The 20,089-nt window shown below is 30.6% G+C and overlaps 1 protein-coding gene and 2 non-coding genes across 3 annotated transcripts; 1 reads left to right on the top strand and 2 right to left on the bottom strand.

Moving 5' to 3' along the window:
- Positions 1–4,878: 4,878 nt before the first annotated feature.
- On the bottom strand, positions 4,879–5,098 carry LOC122524498. Its single transcript, XR_006305557.1, has one exon. It is a non-coding gene; the product is annotated as a small nucleolar RNA U3 (small nucleolar RNA).
- Positions 5,099–8,210: 3,112 nt separating this feature from the next.
- On the top strand, positions 8,211–8,430 carry LOC122524499. Its single transcript, XR_006305558.1, has one exon. It is a non-coding gene; the product is annotated as a small nucleolar RNA U3 (small nucleolar RNA).
- Positions 8,431–15,336: 6,906 nt separating this feature from the next.
- LOC122524246 lies at positions 15,337–15,858 on the bottom strand. Its single transcript, XM_043646395.1, has one exon. It carries the CDS (start codon positions 15,856–15,858, stop codon positions 15,337–15,339), a length of 522 nt encoding a protein of 173 aa, XP_043502330.1.
- Positions 15,859–20,089: the final 4,231 nt, after the last annotated feature.

Raw genomic sequence — 20,089 nt, 5'->3', positions numbered from 1 at the left:
ACAAAAACGATAATTTTTTTTCAGAATAACTTATTGGTTATTTTTAAATATTTTAATAAAGAGTGTACCTAAAAATTGGTTAAATACGCCAAAGATATAACAATAAGAAATTACTTTTAATAGCGTCTTAGCTTGTTTCCATATTAAAATCTAACGAATATGTTCGACGTCCATTGAGGACGGTTTGAATATGCGAGTTCATAAATTATTCGTATTATTTTTATATCGTTCGAATTCCTACGCGTGGTTTTATAGTGCGTTACCTGTACGATTTTTACGTAAGACTAGAATTGACTGGACGTAGTAGAGGGGAGGTCTGACTCGATCGTTTCTAACAGTGACCACATGTTGATCACAAAGTTCAATGCTGATCCACCGCAGTCGTAGCCTTTCAAAGTCCAAAAAGTTTTAACGTATACATTAGGTAGGCGGAAGTAATATACATTCTTATCGTTATTGAATCGTTTGCAAAAAACTGGCTAATCCAAAAATGATTTTACAACTACAAGTCATTAAAAATGTTGGTATTATTAGAATTTTATATTCAAATATAAAATGTAAATAGATATCTTATAACGCACCATCCCGATTTACACAAATGCAATAATTGGACGAAAACGAACGCAATTGCAACCTTAGAAGAATGCCAATATAGCGTAACTCTCTCTTTGTAAGAACTAACTGTATCGTAAGATACCTAGATAGGAATTGTTATGTCTACGTTTTCTTCCGATGACCATGGCCTAACGGACTGTATCCCCACAATGCGTGTCAAAGAGCTCTCGCATGCACCTCGTATGCCCTTGAACGTCCTCGCAATTCATTGACGCCGCATCTGAAACATACTTTCAACGCTAATTATAAATTCCCTAGAATAGCTAAAATATCCCTAACAGATCTTAGTAGTATTTATGCATTAAATTAATATGATTAAAAAACACATATATTTATATAATATATACATTACTCTAATACTAAAAACATGCAAAGATATATAAATTCAATAAATACCGATACATATATACTATAATTTATTCGTTATACTTGCTTTGGGAACATAGTTATCTGTTTTACAAAAAAGTTGTTTAAATTATATTAGTTATAAGATATCTATTTACTTTAAATATTTGAATATAAAATTCTAATAATACCAAAATTTTTAATGACTTGTAGTTGTAAAATCATTTTTGGATTAGCCAGTCTTTTGCAAAGGATTCAATAACGATAAGAATGTATATTACTTTCGCCTACCTAATGTATACGTTAAAACTTTTTGGACTTTGAAAGGCTACGACTGCGGTGGATCAGCATTGAACTTTGTGATCAACACGTGGTCACTGTTAGAAACGATCGAGTAAGACCTCCCCACTACTACGTCCAGTCAATTCTAGTCTTACGTAAAAATCGTACAGGTAACGAACTATAAAACCACGCGTAGGAATTCGAACCATATAAAAATAATACGAATAATTTATGAACTCGCATATTCAAACCGTCCTCAATGGACGTCGAACATATTCGTTAGATTTTAATATGGAAACAAGCTAAGACGCTATTAAAAGTAATTTTTTTTTGTTTAGATCTTTGACGTCTTTAACCAATTTTTAGGTACACTCTTTATTAAAATATTTAAAAATAACCAATAAGTTATTCTGAAAAAAAAATTATCGTTTTTGTTTGACAAAGAAAGATTGAAATTTTTTACTTACGAGTCTCGATTTATTAGTAGTGATCAGCTAACGCTTTTTTCTCGAGAAATAATTTTTCCACACAATTATGTAAGATCGTATGAATAATTAAAAAAAAACGACATTACTTGATCTTACATTCTTTTATATTCGCTTTAGAAGTTAAGACATTTTTTATATCAAATATGGACACGCAATAAACATTTAAAAAATTGTAAATGTCAAAACGTAAATTTAATAAGGTCATTTGTTTTCCAAAATTTACTTTTTACCATTAGCCGACGTATTCAACAGTCTTAGAAACAATTGTAGTTTTTGTTGCATCTTAGATTCAGCTTATTATTATACTTTATTAGGTTTTGTATGAGATTTGATTTTAAAACACATCAAAATACATTTAAGATTGCTAATAGTTATTAATAGTGTAATGTTTGTCGAGATGCGAACAGAAGTGATTTTAGACAATATTTGTACATATATGTTAACGGAATAGTACAAAATTCAGGTAATGTTAGCAGTCCAAGTAAGAAATCCGGAATTATAAACAATACAAAATATCGGAAAAGGTGGAAATATATTCAAATTTATCTAATTTCTTAGATATTGTGAAGAATTACAAATGAAAGACCGGTAAAGTAAAAAAAGGAGATATGAAAACTATCCTTCTAAACCAGCTTATCTCTTGCTATAATAAGGAATACAAAAAACACAGATTTTTCATGGAAACCTCTATGAATAACGGTCTAAATATAATCTTTTGCCACTAGAAATAACAGTAGGCTCTACATAATAAGACACCGGCATTGAGTAAGTTTCAGTTTATAGAGATGCGCAAAGTATAACGGCACGCACATTCTATAAAGCCCACACAAAAAACCAGCTTCTTTCTTGCTTTTTTGTGTGTGTGTGGGGTCGGGGTTTGTATTGTCTGTTGTAGGGTGTTTGTGGTTATGCATTTTCAGCTCATTTATTACAAATAACAGCATTTTGTATTGAACACTTTCTACATATGTATTTTTTACATTTTATACAAGTTTTGTTAGTCTTATTGATTTTACAATATGTTATTTTATGAACATTCTTTGCTTAATCTCTCCTTCTGATATTTAGTTTCAAGCTCTTCAGCCAATTGAAACAAAAATTCTTGCCTCGATATTTCTTCACCTGTTGTTTCTTTATATAATATCAAAGCATTTATCCCGACTAAATCTAAGATATTAAGAAATACCTGTAAAGGTAATCTTTCACATTTAGATTTTACACTATATTTTTTAGCCATTTGATCGGTTATATCTACACCGAATTTTGTGTTATTGTAAAATTTAATTTTCTCTAGTATACATATACGGGTGTCACTTTTTTCAATTTCCACGCATAAATGCATTGAACTAAGTTTCATACTTTTTTATTCGGTTAAGCTTTATAAATGGAAAGAATAAAATCATTCGATTTGTATAATATTGTTGAGAAGCGTGTCACACTATTCTTTGCCTGTCTCGATAATTTTTGTAGCTCTCTTTTATTTTTCCAATAATAAGCGTAAGGCTAGACACTAGTCGAACCCCTTGTTGGGCGCTATTCATTATTATATTTAAATAATCAACCAGTGTTTTTTTTTTATGTGTGTGTGCCGCAAAACTTTTCCCTGACGAGCCAATAAACTATTATATTTTCTATTAGCAAAATTACGTGTTTTACTTCTTATTTTAATTTAATCCTTTATCTTCCTCAGCATTAGCTTATTACAATCACCACAGATTCCAAGTTGGAGGAATCTGCGTACAATACAGATTTATTACTAAAACTGAAGGATCAAGTGACAAACATTCTTCAGACCCGCGCCTCACTTACGAATTATTGGCTTTATTAAATAGTAATACTTGGTAAACATATTGCCAGTTGTTAGTATTGGATCCATAAGTACCTTTAACAAGAATTAAAGGAAAATATAAGAACGATGATGCAGAGTTATATTCGGGACATCTTAGAGATTTCAATAATGTAACAATATCTACTAGTTTATATATGAAAAACTTAAAGAATAAACAAGATTAAATTAATTGTAAATAAGTACTTTAAGTACCTGTGACACTATTTACTGTAAGGGTTTTTGATTTGACAGAACGAATAATTTTCAATAAAATATATTTACGCGATTTACTTTTACATTTACAGGATGTTTTTGAAAAATTATCCTGAATATGCGTTTACTAAAGAAAAAAATTAATGTAGTAATAGAGACCTTTTTTAATAGCCCTCATATTCTCAATTTTTACACTATTTGTCTATGTCAATGCTAGAAAAGAATTAGTTATTTGACCCCTAACGCTCCGACTTTTATTTACCTATATTCTCCGGCAACTCCGACTTATTTTGCAACGCCGTACATCGGTGGTACTAGAGAGTTACCACCGATAATAATGCCAAATTGTTAATAATGACATTATTGACATTATTATCAATAATGTTGACAATGATGTTAAAATTAATAAAAATAATCATGTATAAATAATATCGAATATTAATTAGAATTTATAAATTTAATAATTTAAGAAATAATTAATTATAAGAAAAAAACAATTTCTATTAAAATTTTTATCATTTCTGAATATGGAAAAGTTGAAAAAAATTATGACGTATAAATATGCAAAAATAATTTTATGATTACAAGGAAAATATGCATGACATGTAGCAACGTTATTTCTGTACGGAATTGTTTGATAAAATGCAATCTTCTTCGTCAGAACATTTCATAAAATAGATCGCTTACTTCATTCTAAAATCGGTGATAAAAATATTTTTCGAATTACTTAATAGTATAAGGCCATTTAATTTATAACACAAGTAATCAGTTGAAACAATATTGCTAATTTCCTGTAATATTTTATAGTTTTTTTTCAGTGGTGAACTATATGAAGTAATTTGATCAAATAAGTCTACGTCAATAAATTATAATCAACTACCATTTTTTGGCAGTTTGAAGCAACTGATAACCACACAAATAATCTACAGCTTCTCGTGGGTCACCGGTGATTTCATTACAAATAATGCATTGAATACAATTATACACGTTTTCTTGTTTCGTAAAGTAATCAATAACAGTGATTCTAAACAAGTTTTCACTTCTATAATCCTTGTAAACAAAAATTTTACAATTAAATATAAGTTTAATTAAAATACTCCTTTACTATCTACTCAAAGATCTCCACTTCACTTAGCTCTTTTTATTAAGTAATAAGAGTAAACACACATCAGTGACCAAAATCTTGACGTTACAACCAAAATACTAAGTCCGTCCTTCCCTGCTAAAAAAAAAGAACAATAGCTGTCATAGTAGATACATCGACTTAGCTTTGCGAAAAGCAGTATTGAATATATACTACAGAGATGATTTCATGAAGTACAATCTAAAATTTTACTTCTACTCGAATCTTATTTATAGATCAAATATAGTATTTTACTTATAAGAAACGGAAAATGGTATTCGCTCTCTAGTGACTAGTCAAAGAAGTCACTGATTTTTCACATATACAATATGTAACTCTTTCGAGTAACTCTCTCGAGTTACAAAGAGAACTTGTGTTGAAATAGTTTTATCTTGTTAATTTTTTGTGTTTTCCATTTACTAGTTGTTGTTTTTAGTCTTTAAAAAATTGTATACGATTCCTGGATATTACTAATGCCACATTCTTATAACCATCAAATTATTTCTCGTTAAAGTTTCTTATGCGTGTAATACTAACAACTGGAAATATTTTCTCAAGTATTGCTATTTAGTGAGATTAATGATTCGTATAATGCTGTAAAAGAATATTAATTAAAATGTTAAATAAAAACATTTTTACTTGTGATTGAATCCTTTTTAATGTTATAAATTGTTAATTTTCTGTAATATTTAAATATTTCGATCCTGCATTAAGAATGTTCGAAAAGTATTTCTAAAAACCTACATTATATGGAAGAATATTGCTATTTACGTCTGTTCAACAGATTTATAAGATTTCTAAAAAGTATTTTAATCAAGCTAGTATTACATATTCTTGGATTTAAAAGAATTAAATATTTCGAATCGTTTACCCTATAGGTCATACGGAAAGTTTTTCCGTTTATAACAAACAATGTTAAGTCACAGGTCATCGGAGGCCCTGGGAAAGATTTCTTTTAAATATAAGTAAAATGAAAATGCAGCATAATCCATTGTAAGCGCATGCAATTTGGGAGCCTAACGGCATAATTAACAATTCTAATTAGATCTATTTGATTGTCTATATAAACAGCGGTTTCAATGATAGCTTTATTTGGTACATATTAGATATTAGTAGTTTTGCTCGTGTGAATACATATAGCAAATATGAAATTAGAAGGCTTATAAGATAGTGTAGTTGTTATCTCTGGAATTTCGGGAAAATTTCCAAAGTGTGATAATATTAATGATTTAAAGTCGAATCTAATGAATGGAGAAGATTGCGTGTCTCCATATCATCTTTGCATTTTTGGCCCATTGAAGGAAAATTGATCCTATCGAGTCGCTTCTCGAGAATCCAGATGCTTTTTTATCATAAGATCTATTTACCCCGTCTGTTGACAATAAACCTAAATAATGGAATGCACAAAACAAAAAATTATTTAAAAATTACGAAAAAATTCAACTTGCTATTCTAAGACTTTTAATTATCATTGAAATGAAAAAAATCTAAGAAAAATTGATTTTTTGCCTTCACATGCAAGAACTGGAATTAATTAAACCTAGAGTAAACTCTTATTTTACCTAAATCATACAGTTGGTAAGATGTTTGGAAACGTAAGCTTACAACACCACCACTAACAATCGCGTAATCGCAATCTCCAGCTTTTATAGCTTCGTACGCTTTTTGAATTGCTAACGAACTTGATGTGCTGGTTGAATCGATAGTGCAGCTTGAGCCTGTTAAACCCATACAAAATGAGATCCGGTTTGATAGCATAGCTTGGCATAACCCAAGTAGAATATATCGATTTGACAATAAGAAAATAAAAACAATCACACATGAATGATTTAACCTTTACATAGAAGCTATTAGATCGACCTAATTACTTACCTGATTCCAGCGTTCCATGGTATTACTACTTGCCTCAAATAAACTCAATATCCTGTAAACATTGATTTTTTTGTTCCGTAGCTCTACAAGATTTATTCCAGCATCAATGATCGTTTCAAACGTTACTTCCATTGCCATTCTTAATTCTGGAGGAATAAATGGTGCCTGCATTGCACTAATTCCAAAAAAAAAGTTATCGAATTTAGATAAATTAGAAACAGTACCTAAACGCGATGGTACTTTAGACGAATGATCTAAAAAATAATAATTCATGTTACTCAAAAATAACATACTGTAATGTAATAAATTTCTGTATGAAATATAATTTAACATATATATATATTCTTACCGAATTTCCATCTTGTATGATCTGAAGACACGCAACCTTCGCCATTCATTAGATTCGACTTTAAATCATTAATATTGTCACACTTTGGAAATTTTCCCAAAACTCCAGAGATAACAACTGCACTATCTTATAAGCCTTCTAACTTCATATTTGCTATATGTATTCACACGAGCAAAACTACTAACATCTAATTCGTACGGCAAATAAAGCTGCTCGTTGAAACCGCTGTTTATATAGACAATCAAATAGATCTAATTAGAATTGTTAATTATGCCGTTAGGCTCCCCAAATTGCATGCGCTTACAATGGATTATGCTGCATTTTCATTTTACTTATATTTAAAAGAAATCTTTCCCAGGGCCTCCGATGACCTGTGACTTAACATTGTTTGTTATAAACGGAAAAACTTTCCGTATGACCTATAGGGTAAACGATTCGAAATATTTAATTCTTTTAAATCCAAGAATATGTAATACTAGCTTGATTAAAATACTTTTTAGAAATCTTATAAATCTGTTGAACAGACGTAAATAGCAATATTCTTCCATATAATGTAGGTTTTTAGAAATACTTTTCGAACATTCTTAATGCAGGGTCGAAATATTTAAATATTACAGAAAATTAACAATTTATAACATTAAAAAGGATTCAATCACAAGTAAAAAATGTTTTTATTTAACATTTTAATTAATATTCTTTTACAGCATTATACGAATCATTAATCTCACTAAATAGCAATACTTGAGAAAATATTTCCAGTTGTTAGTATTACACGCATAAGAAACTTTAACGAGAAATAAATTTGATGGTTATAAGAATGTGGCATTAGTAATATCCAGGAATCGTATACAATTTTTTAAAGACTAAAAACAACAACTAGTAAATGGAAAACACAAAAATTAACAAGATAAAACTATTTCAACACAAGTTCTCTTTGTAACTCGAGAGAGTTACTCGAGAGAGTTACATATTGTATATGTGAAAAACTCAGTGACTTCTTTGACTAGTCACTAGAGAGCGAATACCATTTTCCGTTTCTTATAAGTAAAATACTACATTTGATCTATAAATAAGATTCGAGTAGAAGTAAAATTTTAGATTGTACTTCATGAAATCATCTCTGTAGTATATATTCAATACTGCTTTTCGCAAAGCTAAGTCGATGTATCTACTATGACAGCTATTGTTCTTTTTTTTTAGCAGGGAAGGACGGACTTAGTATTTTGGTTGTAACGTCAAGATTTTGGTCACTGATGTGTGTTTACTCTTATTACTTAATAAAAAAAGCTAAGTGAAGTGGAGATCTTTGAGTAGATAGTAAAGGAGTATTTTAATTAAACTTATATTTAATTGTAAAATTTTTGTTTACAAGGATTATAGAAGTGAAAACTTGTTTAGAATCACTGTTATTGATTACTTGACGAAACAAGAAAACGTGTATAATTGTATTCAATGCATTATTTGTAATGAAATCACCGGTGACCCACGAGAAGCTGTAGATTATTTGTGTTGTTATCAGTTGCTTCAAACTGCCAAAAAATGGTAGTTGATTATAATTTACTGACGTAGACTATTTGAACTCCGCCTGCATGATCGCTGGACGGATCAAGGTTAGCGATCATGTTGCCGGTCCTAAGCCCGGGAAAAGGAGGAAGGTTGTTGGATCAGGTTAGCCCCCTACCCAACGTAAAAAAAAAAATTGCTGCTCATAGAAACGACACTCTGCCTCAGAATAAGTAAAAAAAAAGAATGGAACGAACATATTAGCAGAATGGACAACAGAAGAATCGTCAGAATTGCACGGGATAAGTCATCGATTGGCGCAGAAGTACGGGGCGCCCACAAAAAAGATGGTGCGACAATTTAACAGTGCAATAGGCAGAAAAACGTCGTTACGAAACAGGCAACTTGCCTAAACTAAAGAATGAAGAAGAAGAAGAAGAAGAAGATCTAAGAAATTAGAGAAATTTGAATATATTTCTACCTTTTTCCGATATTTTGGCATTGCTTATAATTCCGGATTTCTTACTTTGACTGCTAACATTACCTGAATTTTGTACTATTCCGTTAACATATATGTACAAATTTTCTAAAATCACTACTGTTCGCATCTCGACAAACATTACACTATTAATATCTATTAGCAATCTTAAATGTATTTTGATGTGTTTTAAAATCAAATCTCATACAAAACCTAATAAAGTATAATAATAAGCTGAATCTAAGATGCAACAAAAAATACAATTGTTTTTAAGACTGTTGAATACGTCGGCTAATGGTAAAAAGTAAATTTTGGAAAACAAATGACCTTATTAAATTTACGTTTTGACATTTACAATTTTTTAAATGTTTATTGCGTGTCCATATTTGATATAAAAATGTCTTAACTTTTAAAGCGAATATAAAAGAATGTAAGATCAAGTAATGTCGTTTTTTTTAATTATTCATACGATCTTACATAATTGTGTGGAAAAATTATTTCTCGTGAAAAAAGCGTTAGCTGATCACTACTAATAAATCGAGACTCGTAAGTAAAAATTTCAATCTTTTTTGTCAAACAAAAATGATTATTTTTTTTCAGAAGCACTTATTGGTTATTTTTAAATATTTTAATAAAGAGTGTACCTAAAAATTGGTTAAATACGTCAAAGATCTAAACAATAAAAAATTACTTTTAATAGCTTCTTCCATATTAAAATCTAACGAATCTGTTCGACGTCCATTGAGGACGGTTTAAATATGCGAGTTCATAAATTATTCGTATTATTTGTATATGATACGAATTCCTACGCGTGGTTTTATAATTCGTTACCTGTCCTTTTTTACGTAAGACTCGAATTGTCTGGACGTAGTAGAGGAGAGGTATCCCCACAATGAGTGTTAAAGAGCTCTCGCATACACCTCGTATGACCTTGAACGTCCTCACAATTCATTGACGCCGCATCTGAAACATACTTTCAACGCTAATTATAAATTCCCTAGAATAGCTAAAATATCCCTAACAGATCTTAGTAGTATTTATGCATTAAATTAATATGATTAAAAAACACATATATATAATATATACATTACTCTAATACTAAAAACATGGAAAGATATATAAATTCAATAAATACCGATACATATATACTATAATTTATTCGTTATACTTGCTTTGGGAACATAGTTTTCTGTTTTACAAAGAAGTTGTTTAAATTATATAGTTATAAGATATCTATTTACCTTTTATATTTGAATATAAAATTCTAATAATACCAAAATTTTTAATGACTTGTAGTTGTAAAATCATTTTTGGATTAGCCAGTTTTTTGCAAAGGATTCAATAACGATAAGAATGTATATTACTTCCGCCTACCTAATGTATACGTTAAAACTTTTTGGACTTTGAAAGGCTACGACTGCGGCGGATCAGCATTGAACTTTGTGATCAACACGTGGTCACTGTTAGAAACGATCGAGTCAGACCTCCCCTCTACTACGTCCAGTCAATTCTAGTCTTACGTAAAAATCGTACAGGTAACGAACTATAAAACCACGCTTAGGAATTCGAACCATATAAAAATAATACAAATAATTTATAAACTCGCATATTTAAACTGTCCTCAATGGACGTCGAACATATTCGTTAGATTTTAATATTGAAACAAGCTAAGACGCTATTAAAAGTAATTTTTTATTGTTTATATCTTTGGCGTATTTAACCAATTTTTAGGTACACTCTTTATTAAAATATTTGGAAATAACCAATTAGTGCTTCTGAAAAAAAAATATCATTTTTGTTTGACAAAGAAAGATTGAAATTCTTTACTTACGAGTCTCGATTTATTAGTAGGATAAGCTAACGCTTTTTACTCGAGAAATAATTTTTCCACACATTTATGTAAGATCGTATGAATAATTAAAAAAAAGCGACATTACTTGATCTTACATTCTTTTACAATCGCTTTAGAAGTTAAGACATTTTTTATATCAAATATGGACACGCAATAAACATTTGGAAAATTGTCCCTACTCTCTCACTCTCACGCCATTTGCTCGTCTACTGTGTTTCTGTGTAGCGTTTCATTCAAAAGTGATTGTGAATAAGTAGCGTGAGAAATGGAGAAAAAAACTCGGAGGAAGCAGTCATTTATTCAATTTTTGAACGAAAAACTTCATTCAAAAATGAACAATGACAATGACAATCTACAACAAGATCAGGCACTACCATCGATGCTGTATTCTCCCGTTATTTGCAAATCTTTGTATCATATCACAAATTATTCGTATCATACTTCATTACCATAAGCCCATCATTTCATTCTTAAAACATCAACCAATAGAAATGTAAAGAAATATTTTAAGGAGTAATATTAGTTTAGGATAGATATAGGATAATCTAATCTTAGTTTGTATAATATAGAATAGAGAATTTATGGCACTATAGAATCCGTAAGATAGGGTCCTCTTAAGAAAAGGATATAATATTTATTTCTGAACAAGTAACATCTGGTGATCTAGACTGTGGAGATTTCGGGAACGCTTTGTACTCACTCCCACTCTAAGTGTTACGTGCATTTGAAAGAAAGACGGTTGATGACCAATAATGGGTCGGAAAAGGGACTAGGACCGCCTTGCGTCCCCTTTCCCACTCCGTCGGCGGTGGGACGCACTCCCACTCTAAGGTGTTACATGCATTTGAAAGAAAGACGGTTGATGACCAATGATGGGTCGGAAAAGGGACTAGGACCGCCTTGCGTCTCTTTTCCCTCTCCATCGGCGGTGGGACCGATGCATAAGAAAAGAAAAGAGTTAGTCTTATGATTGCACTGCGGTAAGTCTTATGATTGCGCCTCGAAAAGTCTTATGATTGAGTCTTAGGAAGTCTTATCGTATTATGCCGAGATATTAAGTGTTCGTATTATGTGAAAGTGTTAGGTGGCCTTATTGAGTTTTATGTCTTATGTCTTACGGTTTTTACGTCTTATGTTTTCTTATGTTATGCTTATTTAATTACGAAGATTTACGTTTAAGTGATTTTATGTACAATTAAATATATGTGTATTTCAAAATTTTAATCCTGACAAACTGTTATCTAAATAATAACGCCCTTTAACCCTTGCATCCAGATCAGAGAAATGGTCGGTTACAAATGCAATAAATGTAATGCATTTTCTTGCAATATTTTTATTTAATTTTTTCTTTATATGAATTATATTAAATATTTCAAAGACTAAATCGCGATAGTGCGAAGTGCTAGTTATAATACTTAAAACTAAGCATCAAACTCATCAAAAAATTTGCGAATTTGATCGACTACATCTCGTTCGAGATAGAATCGAGATAGAAATAAATCTTTCAAATCGTTGCAAATCCCTTTGAGTCATGATACATAATAAAGATTACAGAAGAGTGACAGAATTAATTTATAAAACAAGCATGATAAAATGAAATAATATAATTTTGTAACAATTCTGTATAAAACTCGGAGGTAGGACTTCCACTTTTAAGTGAAAGTATACCACGTGTTTTTCCGGGGTTCCCACCTGCTTATAATTAAAGTTTTCACATTCATTCAGAAAAGTATGCCACCTGCCAGTATATTGGCAATATCTAAAAAGAGCAAACATACATACATACATACCCATCAACCCACTCACTCCACGATTCTCTCACATACCACCAGGGTGCAAATACCTAAACTAGAGAGCATCCCCCGACGCACCTCCGACACCCTAGTTTTAAACCACTTGTTTTCTAAGCGTATATGCTAAAGGTATACGTACTTTTTGCTGTAATTGACAACCAAGGCTGATGACTATTGCAAAAATGACTAAATCAAAATTACTGGTACATACTAATATATGTGCATTCTAATAATATACGAGTATATCAGAGTTTCCATAAATAAATTCGGTAATTCTACCATTAAAAACGATTTTATTAAAAGAAGAAAGTATAAAAATTTAATATAAATGTAAAAATGCAAATATTCGTATTTTTCATCTCATAAATGACTTTACAAGTAGTACTTCAAATATTGAATGATGCATTAATTAAAAACTATCGCGAAAAACGATGTACGGTACACACTACCTAATACGCATATAGCAAAGTACATCGTGCAACCACTGGTACAAAGACAATCGCTAATAAGGGAAAAATTTAAAACTGAACCTATGCTAACCATTTCTTACCCGTACGAGTAGCATTTGAGCACACTCCTAGATGGGAAGGCAGAAAGTATAGGAGGAAGAAACGAAAGATTAGCTCATTAGAAGCTGAAAATCATGATTTGAGAAACATGATTAAAAAAACATAAATACATAACATATAAATTCATTTCTATAGAAATTCATCTAAGCGGACTAGGACTCTATAGGTTATTTAATTTTTTTATAATTATTTAATTTTTTTAACTTTTCATTTGTAAGAAATTTTAAATTTAATTTTTTAATAAGTAAGAATTTCAAAAAAGAAAAAGAAATATATAATATATATGTAAAACCTCGGACGACTCCTTTTATTAAGTTAGGTGCTCTAATTAAAGAACTAGGCTTTGTACCACCACTTAACTGTTAGAGTCTATCCGTCGCGAAAAGGTTTGTCTTCGTGTTCATTTATTGTTAATATCGAAGTATCGATATATAAAATTATTCGCACTTACATAAATTAAACACGATGCAATGCATTTAAAGATAATATCACATGCTTTTTGGACGAAATCGATAAATAATAATAAATAAATAATAATAATAATAATCGAATAAATTCTCGATTTCAACACTACTAACGAGAGCAAAATAGGAAATATAAAAAGGGCGTTTATTAATTGTACTGTTAATTAAATAAATATAACCGATGAAATAAGAAGACCTATCCTGAACTAATAAAACATACAACAAATTATATATTTTCATGAGTTATTGATAAAAAGAATTACTCGTGTGCTCGTAAATAATTTATTTAAATAATTACAGCCAGTAGCTCGTGCCGATTAGGACCTTTAATCCTCGGCATGATTGAAGAAATTTAAAGTTCCTCCCGTGCTCACTCATTCGTTACCAACCGTTATATAACATATTTGTGATATTTTAGAATTAAAATAACACATATACGAAGTATTAATAGTTAGCATTAGGAGTTCTGCGGTGGCTCAAAACACTCCTACTTCATAACAAGTATTGTAGTCTGACGATCGGAGAGTTACTCTATTTGTTATTGAAGAAGATCCATCGAAGAAATTATTCCACATCTATGAAGAGGAAGATAATCCGTCGTTATGTCTGTAACATAAAATAGAACAAAATGATAAGTTATATGTAATATGATTCAAAATCATAGCAAACAAAAACGAATAAATGTTAATAAAAATGAATATTCAGAATGCATTCCAATGGGATGAAGCTCAATGGCACCATGACGATGCATCACGCATGTATCAAATAACGCGGTATAAACGAAAATAAAAACCTTATCTACAAGTTTCTTCTCGTAAAATCAAAATTTGAAATTACGGCGAACAACACTGACTTTAATTCGCGTATGATTTTAATTCATTATGCATGCGATCACTGATTCTATAACTGCTTCCCAAAACTGATTTGCACAAAAACAATGCAAGTACAAAAATCTTTATTAATACGCTGATTAATACGCGAACTGTTTGTGCGACTGTTTAAGGGTAAAAATACAACTTTACTCGAACAAAATCTAATGCAATTACTGCCTTGGTCGCAGTTAATTTAATATATAAATTTTAAAAATAACTCGCGAACGCGACAGAATTGAAATTAACGAACGAACGTGCTTCTTAACACGTTTTTCGCGGCGTTGGTCCCTGGGGACCGCCGCTGAACTTTTCTTCGGGACGGCGTCGGTCCTCGGGGACCGGCGTTAGACTTTTCGTTCGGCCGACATCGGTCCGGTGGGACCGACAGTATTAAAGATAAAAAAGATAAATGTCGCCTGAATGAAATCTAGTCAAATATAATTCTAATGAGCTTTATTAAAGCAATCTAAGCAAAAGTATGGCTTTACACAGGTAACAAAATGTAACAACTTTTTTTGTTATATTTTTGGCTTTCTTGGACCCAAATAATCTTGAATTTTTAGCATAACAACCAGAACAATATTTTCGAACTTTATGGACGCTTCCTTTCTTTTTCTGCAATTTATGAAGAATTTTTCCTTCGCGATGCGGAATTTGTTCATCTTCTCGCTGTGTCAGTCCATTCACCAATTATCTCCGGAATTCCGTAACTGATATTTTTTGTCCTGTTACTTCTTGAAAGACGAAGAGCGAATTAATCACAGCGGTGTTCAAACATAACTCAAAGACTAACTTTTTATACCATTTGAGTGTTTTCCTCAAGGGACTGCTATACGCACTCATTTCATCTGATAAATCAATGGATGTTTTTGCTTTATTATATTCAACTATAATTTGTGGTTTACAGCAAAATCTGCGTTTTGTTTTTATGTTTATCATTTCACTGGAATGTTTTGTGGACAGGACCAAAAAATCTCTCTTGTCCTTCCATTTCAACACTGTAATACCCTGATTATTTTCTTTAGCTATAAGTTCTCCACGTTTCAAATTAGTTCTTATCACATCACTTGGGTTTTCCCTACGATTTGTTCGAAGTGTTCCAATCAAATGTGCGTTTTTTTCTATTAGGCGATTCGCTAAATCGATACTGGTGTACCAGTTGTCAGTACACAATGTGTGGCCTCTATGAAATAAGTTTTTCAATAGAGACATTACAACATTTGACGGAGTTGTGTTTTCCTTATCGAGACCTTTTTGGTGTACACATTACAGTTATAAGTGTATCCATGACCACAACATAATTTAAATAATTTTATACCGTATTTGTGTTTTCTCTGTTTAAAATCGTTAGGAATGATTCATAAACAAGGTAATTGGGTTCCATACGAATTAAAGCCGAGAGATGTTGAACGCTGATTATACATGAGTGAAATGCTGTTAGCTAGGCACAAAAAAAAGGGTTTTTACATCGAATCGTCACTGGTGATGAAAAGTGGATACATTATGATGATCCAGAAAGAAGAAAATCATGGGGACTACCTGGCCACGCGTCAATATCCACAGCAAAACCGAATATTCATGGAAAAAAACTCATGTTGTGTATTTGGTGGGATCAGCTGGGTGTGGTGTATTACGAGTTGCTTAATCCAAGCGAAACAATCACTGGAACTCTCTACCGAATACAATTGATGAGATTGAGCCGAGCTCTGAAGAAAAAACGCTCTCAATACTATTCTAGACACGAAAAAATTATTCTCCTGCATGACAATGCTCGTCCACATGTAGCGGCTCCCGTGAAAAAGTATTTGGAAACACTTGATTGGGAAGTGTTACCCCACCCGCCGTATTCACCAGACATTGCACCGTCCGATTATCACCTACTTCGGTCCATGGCACATGCTCTGTCGGAGCAGCGGTTCAAATCATATGAAGATACCAAAAATTGGGTTGATTCGTAATAGCCTCAAAAGACAAGGAGTTCTTCAGACATGGAATCTGAACGCTGCCTGAAAGATGGGAAAAAGTAGTTGCTAATGATGGACAATACTTCGATTAAATTTAAACTACCGTTCTGTCACAATAAATATTATTTTTTTGACAAAAAACTGCGGAAAATTATTTGTACTCCTAATATATATTTATAAAATTAAATAAATAAATAAATGAATAAAAGTATAATAATCAAAGAAAAATAATCGGCTTACTTTAGCGAATGTTATCGATCATCAAGCACGGAGGGGGAAACAGGTTTCTTTATCAACTATATTCTATGTAAAAAGAAAATTAATAATAATAATAATAATGATATAATAATAACATTAATTAAAAAATAAACATGGAAAATTAAAAAGTAACGAGAAAAAATAATAATGATTATAATAATAATAATAATTATTATTATTATTTTTTTTAAGTTATTTTTTGAAGTTATTTTTGAGGTTATTGAGGTTATATTCGTTTTGATACGCCAAAGAAGTATAACTTCTTACGTACACACACCAGTTTTTTTTTACTTTTGGCTTTAAATCTATAAGAATCTATGAAATACAACATCGGCATAATAATAATGTAATTATAAACTTTATTAACGTTCGAGTTTTCAATATTCAAGAAATGTTTATTATGATTATTGTCCGTTATTATTATTATCTCTACCAAAGACTAATGTAGGACGCTGAATAAATTCCCCGTTTAGCTTCTATCTCTAAAAGCAATAAGATTTAAATAGTTAGTCGTTAATATTAAACCGTTAAGATATAAATTGAATATTAGTACGTTTATTCTCATCACAAATTTTTAATTCTTTTTTTATAAATTATATTGATAAACATTACACCACTTAGATCCTATACTTATATATAAATGTAAATAATATAATAGAAAATATAAAACATATACGTGTTTCTAAGAAATAATTATTTTCATTTACTTTATGAAAAGTGTATAAAGTGTATTGAAGTTAGTGGAGAAAGCGAAAAAAAGACTGAACGAAGAATTTTCAAAAGTTTATCCATTTCCGAGCAATTAGTGATAAAAAGCTTTCTCTTATTGAAAACAATGAACAATGAGGATTTATTACCCGAAATTAATCAAATATCTTATTATCGAAATAAAGCTCTTTCAATAATGAATATTTTAAACTACAGGGAGAAGAAATTTTTTCTACATGGGTAAATAAATTTGAGTATGTAGCACATACGTTAGAAGTACCAAATAATAAAATGGTTGAATTGTTCAACACAATGGTGGATGGTGATGTCCATACGGGTGTCAAGCATGCGTTCCCTTCTTTCAACTACTCTGAACTTGCATACGAAGATATAATATATCATTACCTGTGTTTTTTTGCTTCATCCAATGAAACCGATTTACAAAAAAATCGATTTACGTGTCGAAATCAATATGAAAAAGAAACGATAGAAAATTATGCTGATAGCTTACGAAAAATATATAAGAAGTGCAATTATCCGGATCGCTTAGAAAACATATTATGCGAACGATTTCTTAATGGAATCCGCGACGATGATATAAGAAATCATTTAAGTAAAACACCTGGTTTATCGTTCGATGAGACGGTAGTAAAAGCCATTGCATTTGAAAAATCTAATGGAGTAATTGATTATGTAAATTTAGCTCTTCCTATGATTAATATGTACAATCAAGAAAAGAAAGATATTTTATGTGTGGTTAAATAAACTTGAATATGTTATGAATATTGTCAGGGTACCAGATGAGAAAAAGGTTAAATTTTTCAACGAAATGGTAGATAATGATGTCCAAAATAAAGTTAAGCAGACTTTTTTTTCAGTAAAATTCTCGGAACTTTCATACGAAGATATTACAAGCTATTATCTCCGTTTTTTTTATTCTTCCTATGAAAATAATGTACACGAGAAACGTTTTATGTGTCGAAATCAGTATGAACAAGAAACGATAGAAAATTATGCTGATAGTTTACGAAAAATGTATACGAAGTGCAATTATGAGGATCAATTAGAAAAAATATTATGCGAACAATTCCTTAATGGAATCCGCGACGATGATATAAGAAATCATTTAAGTAAAACACCTGGTTTATCGTTCGATGAGACGGTAGTAAAAGCCATTGCATTTGAAAAATCTAATGGAGTAATTGATTATGTAAATTTAGCTCTTCCTATGATTAATATGTACAATCAAGAAAAGAAAGATATATTTTATGTGTGGTTAAATAAACTTGAATATGTTATGAATATTGTCAGGGTACCAGATGAGAAAAAGGTTAAATTTTTCAACGAAATGGTAGATAATGATGTCCAAAATAAAGTTAAGCAGACTTTTTTTTCAGTAAAATTCTCGGAACTTTCATACGAAGATATTACAAGCTATTATCTCCGTTTTTTTTATTCTTCCTATGAAAATAATGTACACGAGAAACGTTTTATGTGTCGAAATCAGTATGAACAAGAAACGATAGAAAATTATGCTGATAGTTTACGAAAAATGTATACGAAGTGCAATTATGAGGATCAATTAGAAAAAATATTATGCGAACAATTCCTTAATGGAATCCGCGACGATGATATAAGAAATCATTTAAGTAAAACACCTGGTTTATCGTTCGATGAGACGGTAGTAAAAGCCATTGCATTTGAAAAATCTAATGGAGTAATTGATTATGTAAATTTAGCTCTTCCTATGATTAATATGTACAATCAAGAAAAGAAAGATATATTTTATGTGTGGTTAAATAAACTTGAATATGTTATGAATATTGTCAGGGTACCAGATGAGAAAAAGGTTAAATTTTTCAACGAAATGGTAGATAATGATGTCCAAAATAAAGTTAAGCAGACTTTTTTTTCAGTAAAATTCTCGGAACTTTCATACGAAGATATTACAAGCTATTATCTCCGTTTTTTTTATTCTTCCTATGAAAATAATGTACACGAGAAACGTTTTATGTGTCGAAATCAGTATGAACAAGAAACGATAGAAAATTATGCTGATAGTTTACGAAAAATGTATACGAAGTGCAATTATGAGGATCAATTAGAAAAAATATTATGCGAACAATTCCTTAATGGAATCCGCGACGATGATATAAGAAATCATTTAAGTAAAACACCTGGATTATCATTCGATGAGATGGTAGCAAAAGCTATTGAATTTAACAAAATAAATAATATATCTGATTATCTAAATTCAGCTCTTTCTATGATTCATGTTTATAATTTAGAGCACAAAGAAGTATTTTATGAATGGTTAAATAGATTTGAGTATGTAGCGGATGTTGTTGGGGTACCAGAAAGGAAAATGATTAAATTCTTCAATGAAATGGTAGATAATGATGTCCATAATAGTGTTAAGCAGACTTTTTTTTTTGAAAAATTCTCCGAACTTTCATACGAAGATATTATAAGCTATTATCTTAATTTTTTTAATTCGTCCTATGAAAATGATG

The sequence above is a fragment of the Polistes fuscatus genome, unplaced genomic scaffold (assembly GCF_010416935.1).
Source record: "Polistes fuscatus isolate 324 unplaced genomic scaffold, CU_Pfus_HIC Scaffold7, whole genome shotgun sequence".
Taxonomy (NCBI): domain Eukaryota; kingdom Metazoa; phylum Arthropoda; class Insecta; order Hymenoptera; family Vespidae; genus Polistes; species Polistes fuscatus.
Note: the sequence above shows the minus strand (reverse complement) of the source record. Positions and strands in the feature narration are given on the sequence as shown.

Bases quoted from the DNA above. Each gene is read 5' to 3' on its own strand.
- LOC122524246 (XM_043646395.1), bottom strand. From the start codon at position 15,858: ATGTCTCTATTGAAAAACTTATTTCATAGAGGCCACACATTGTGTACT.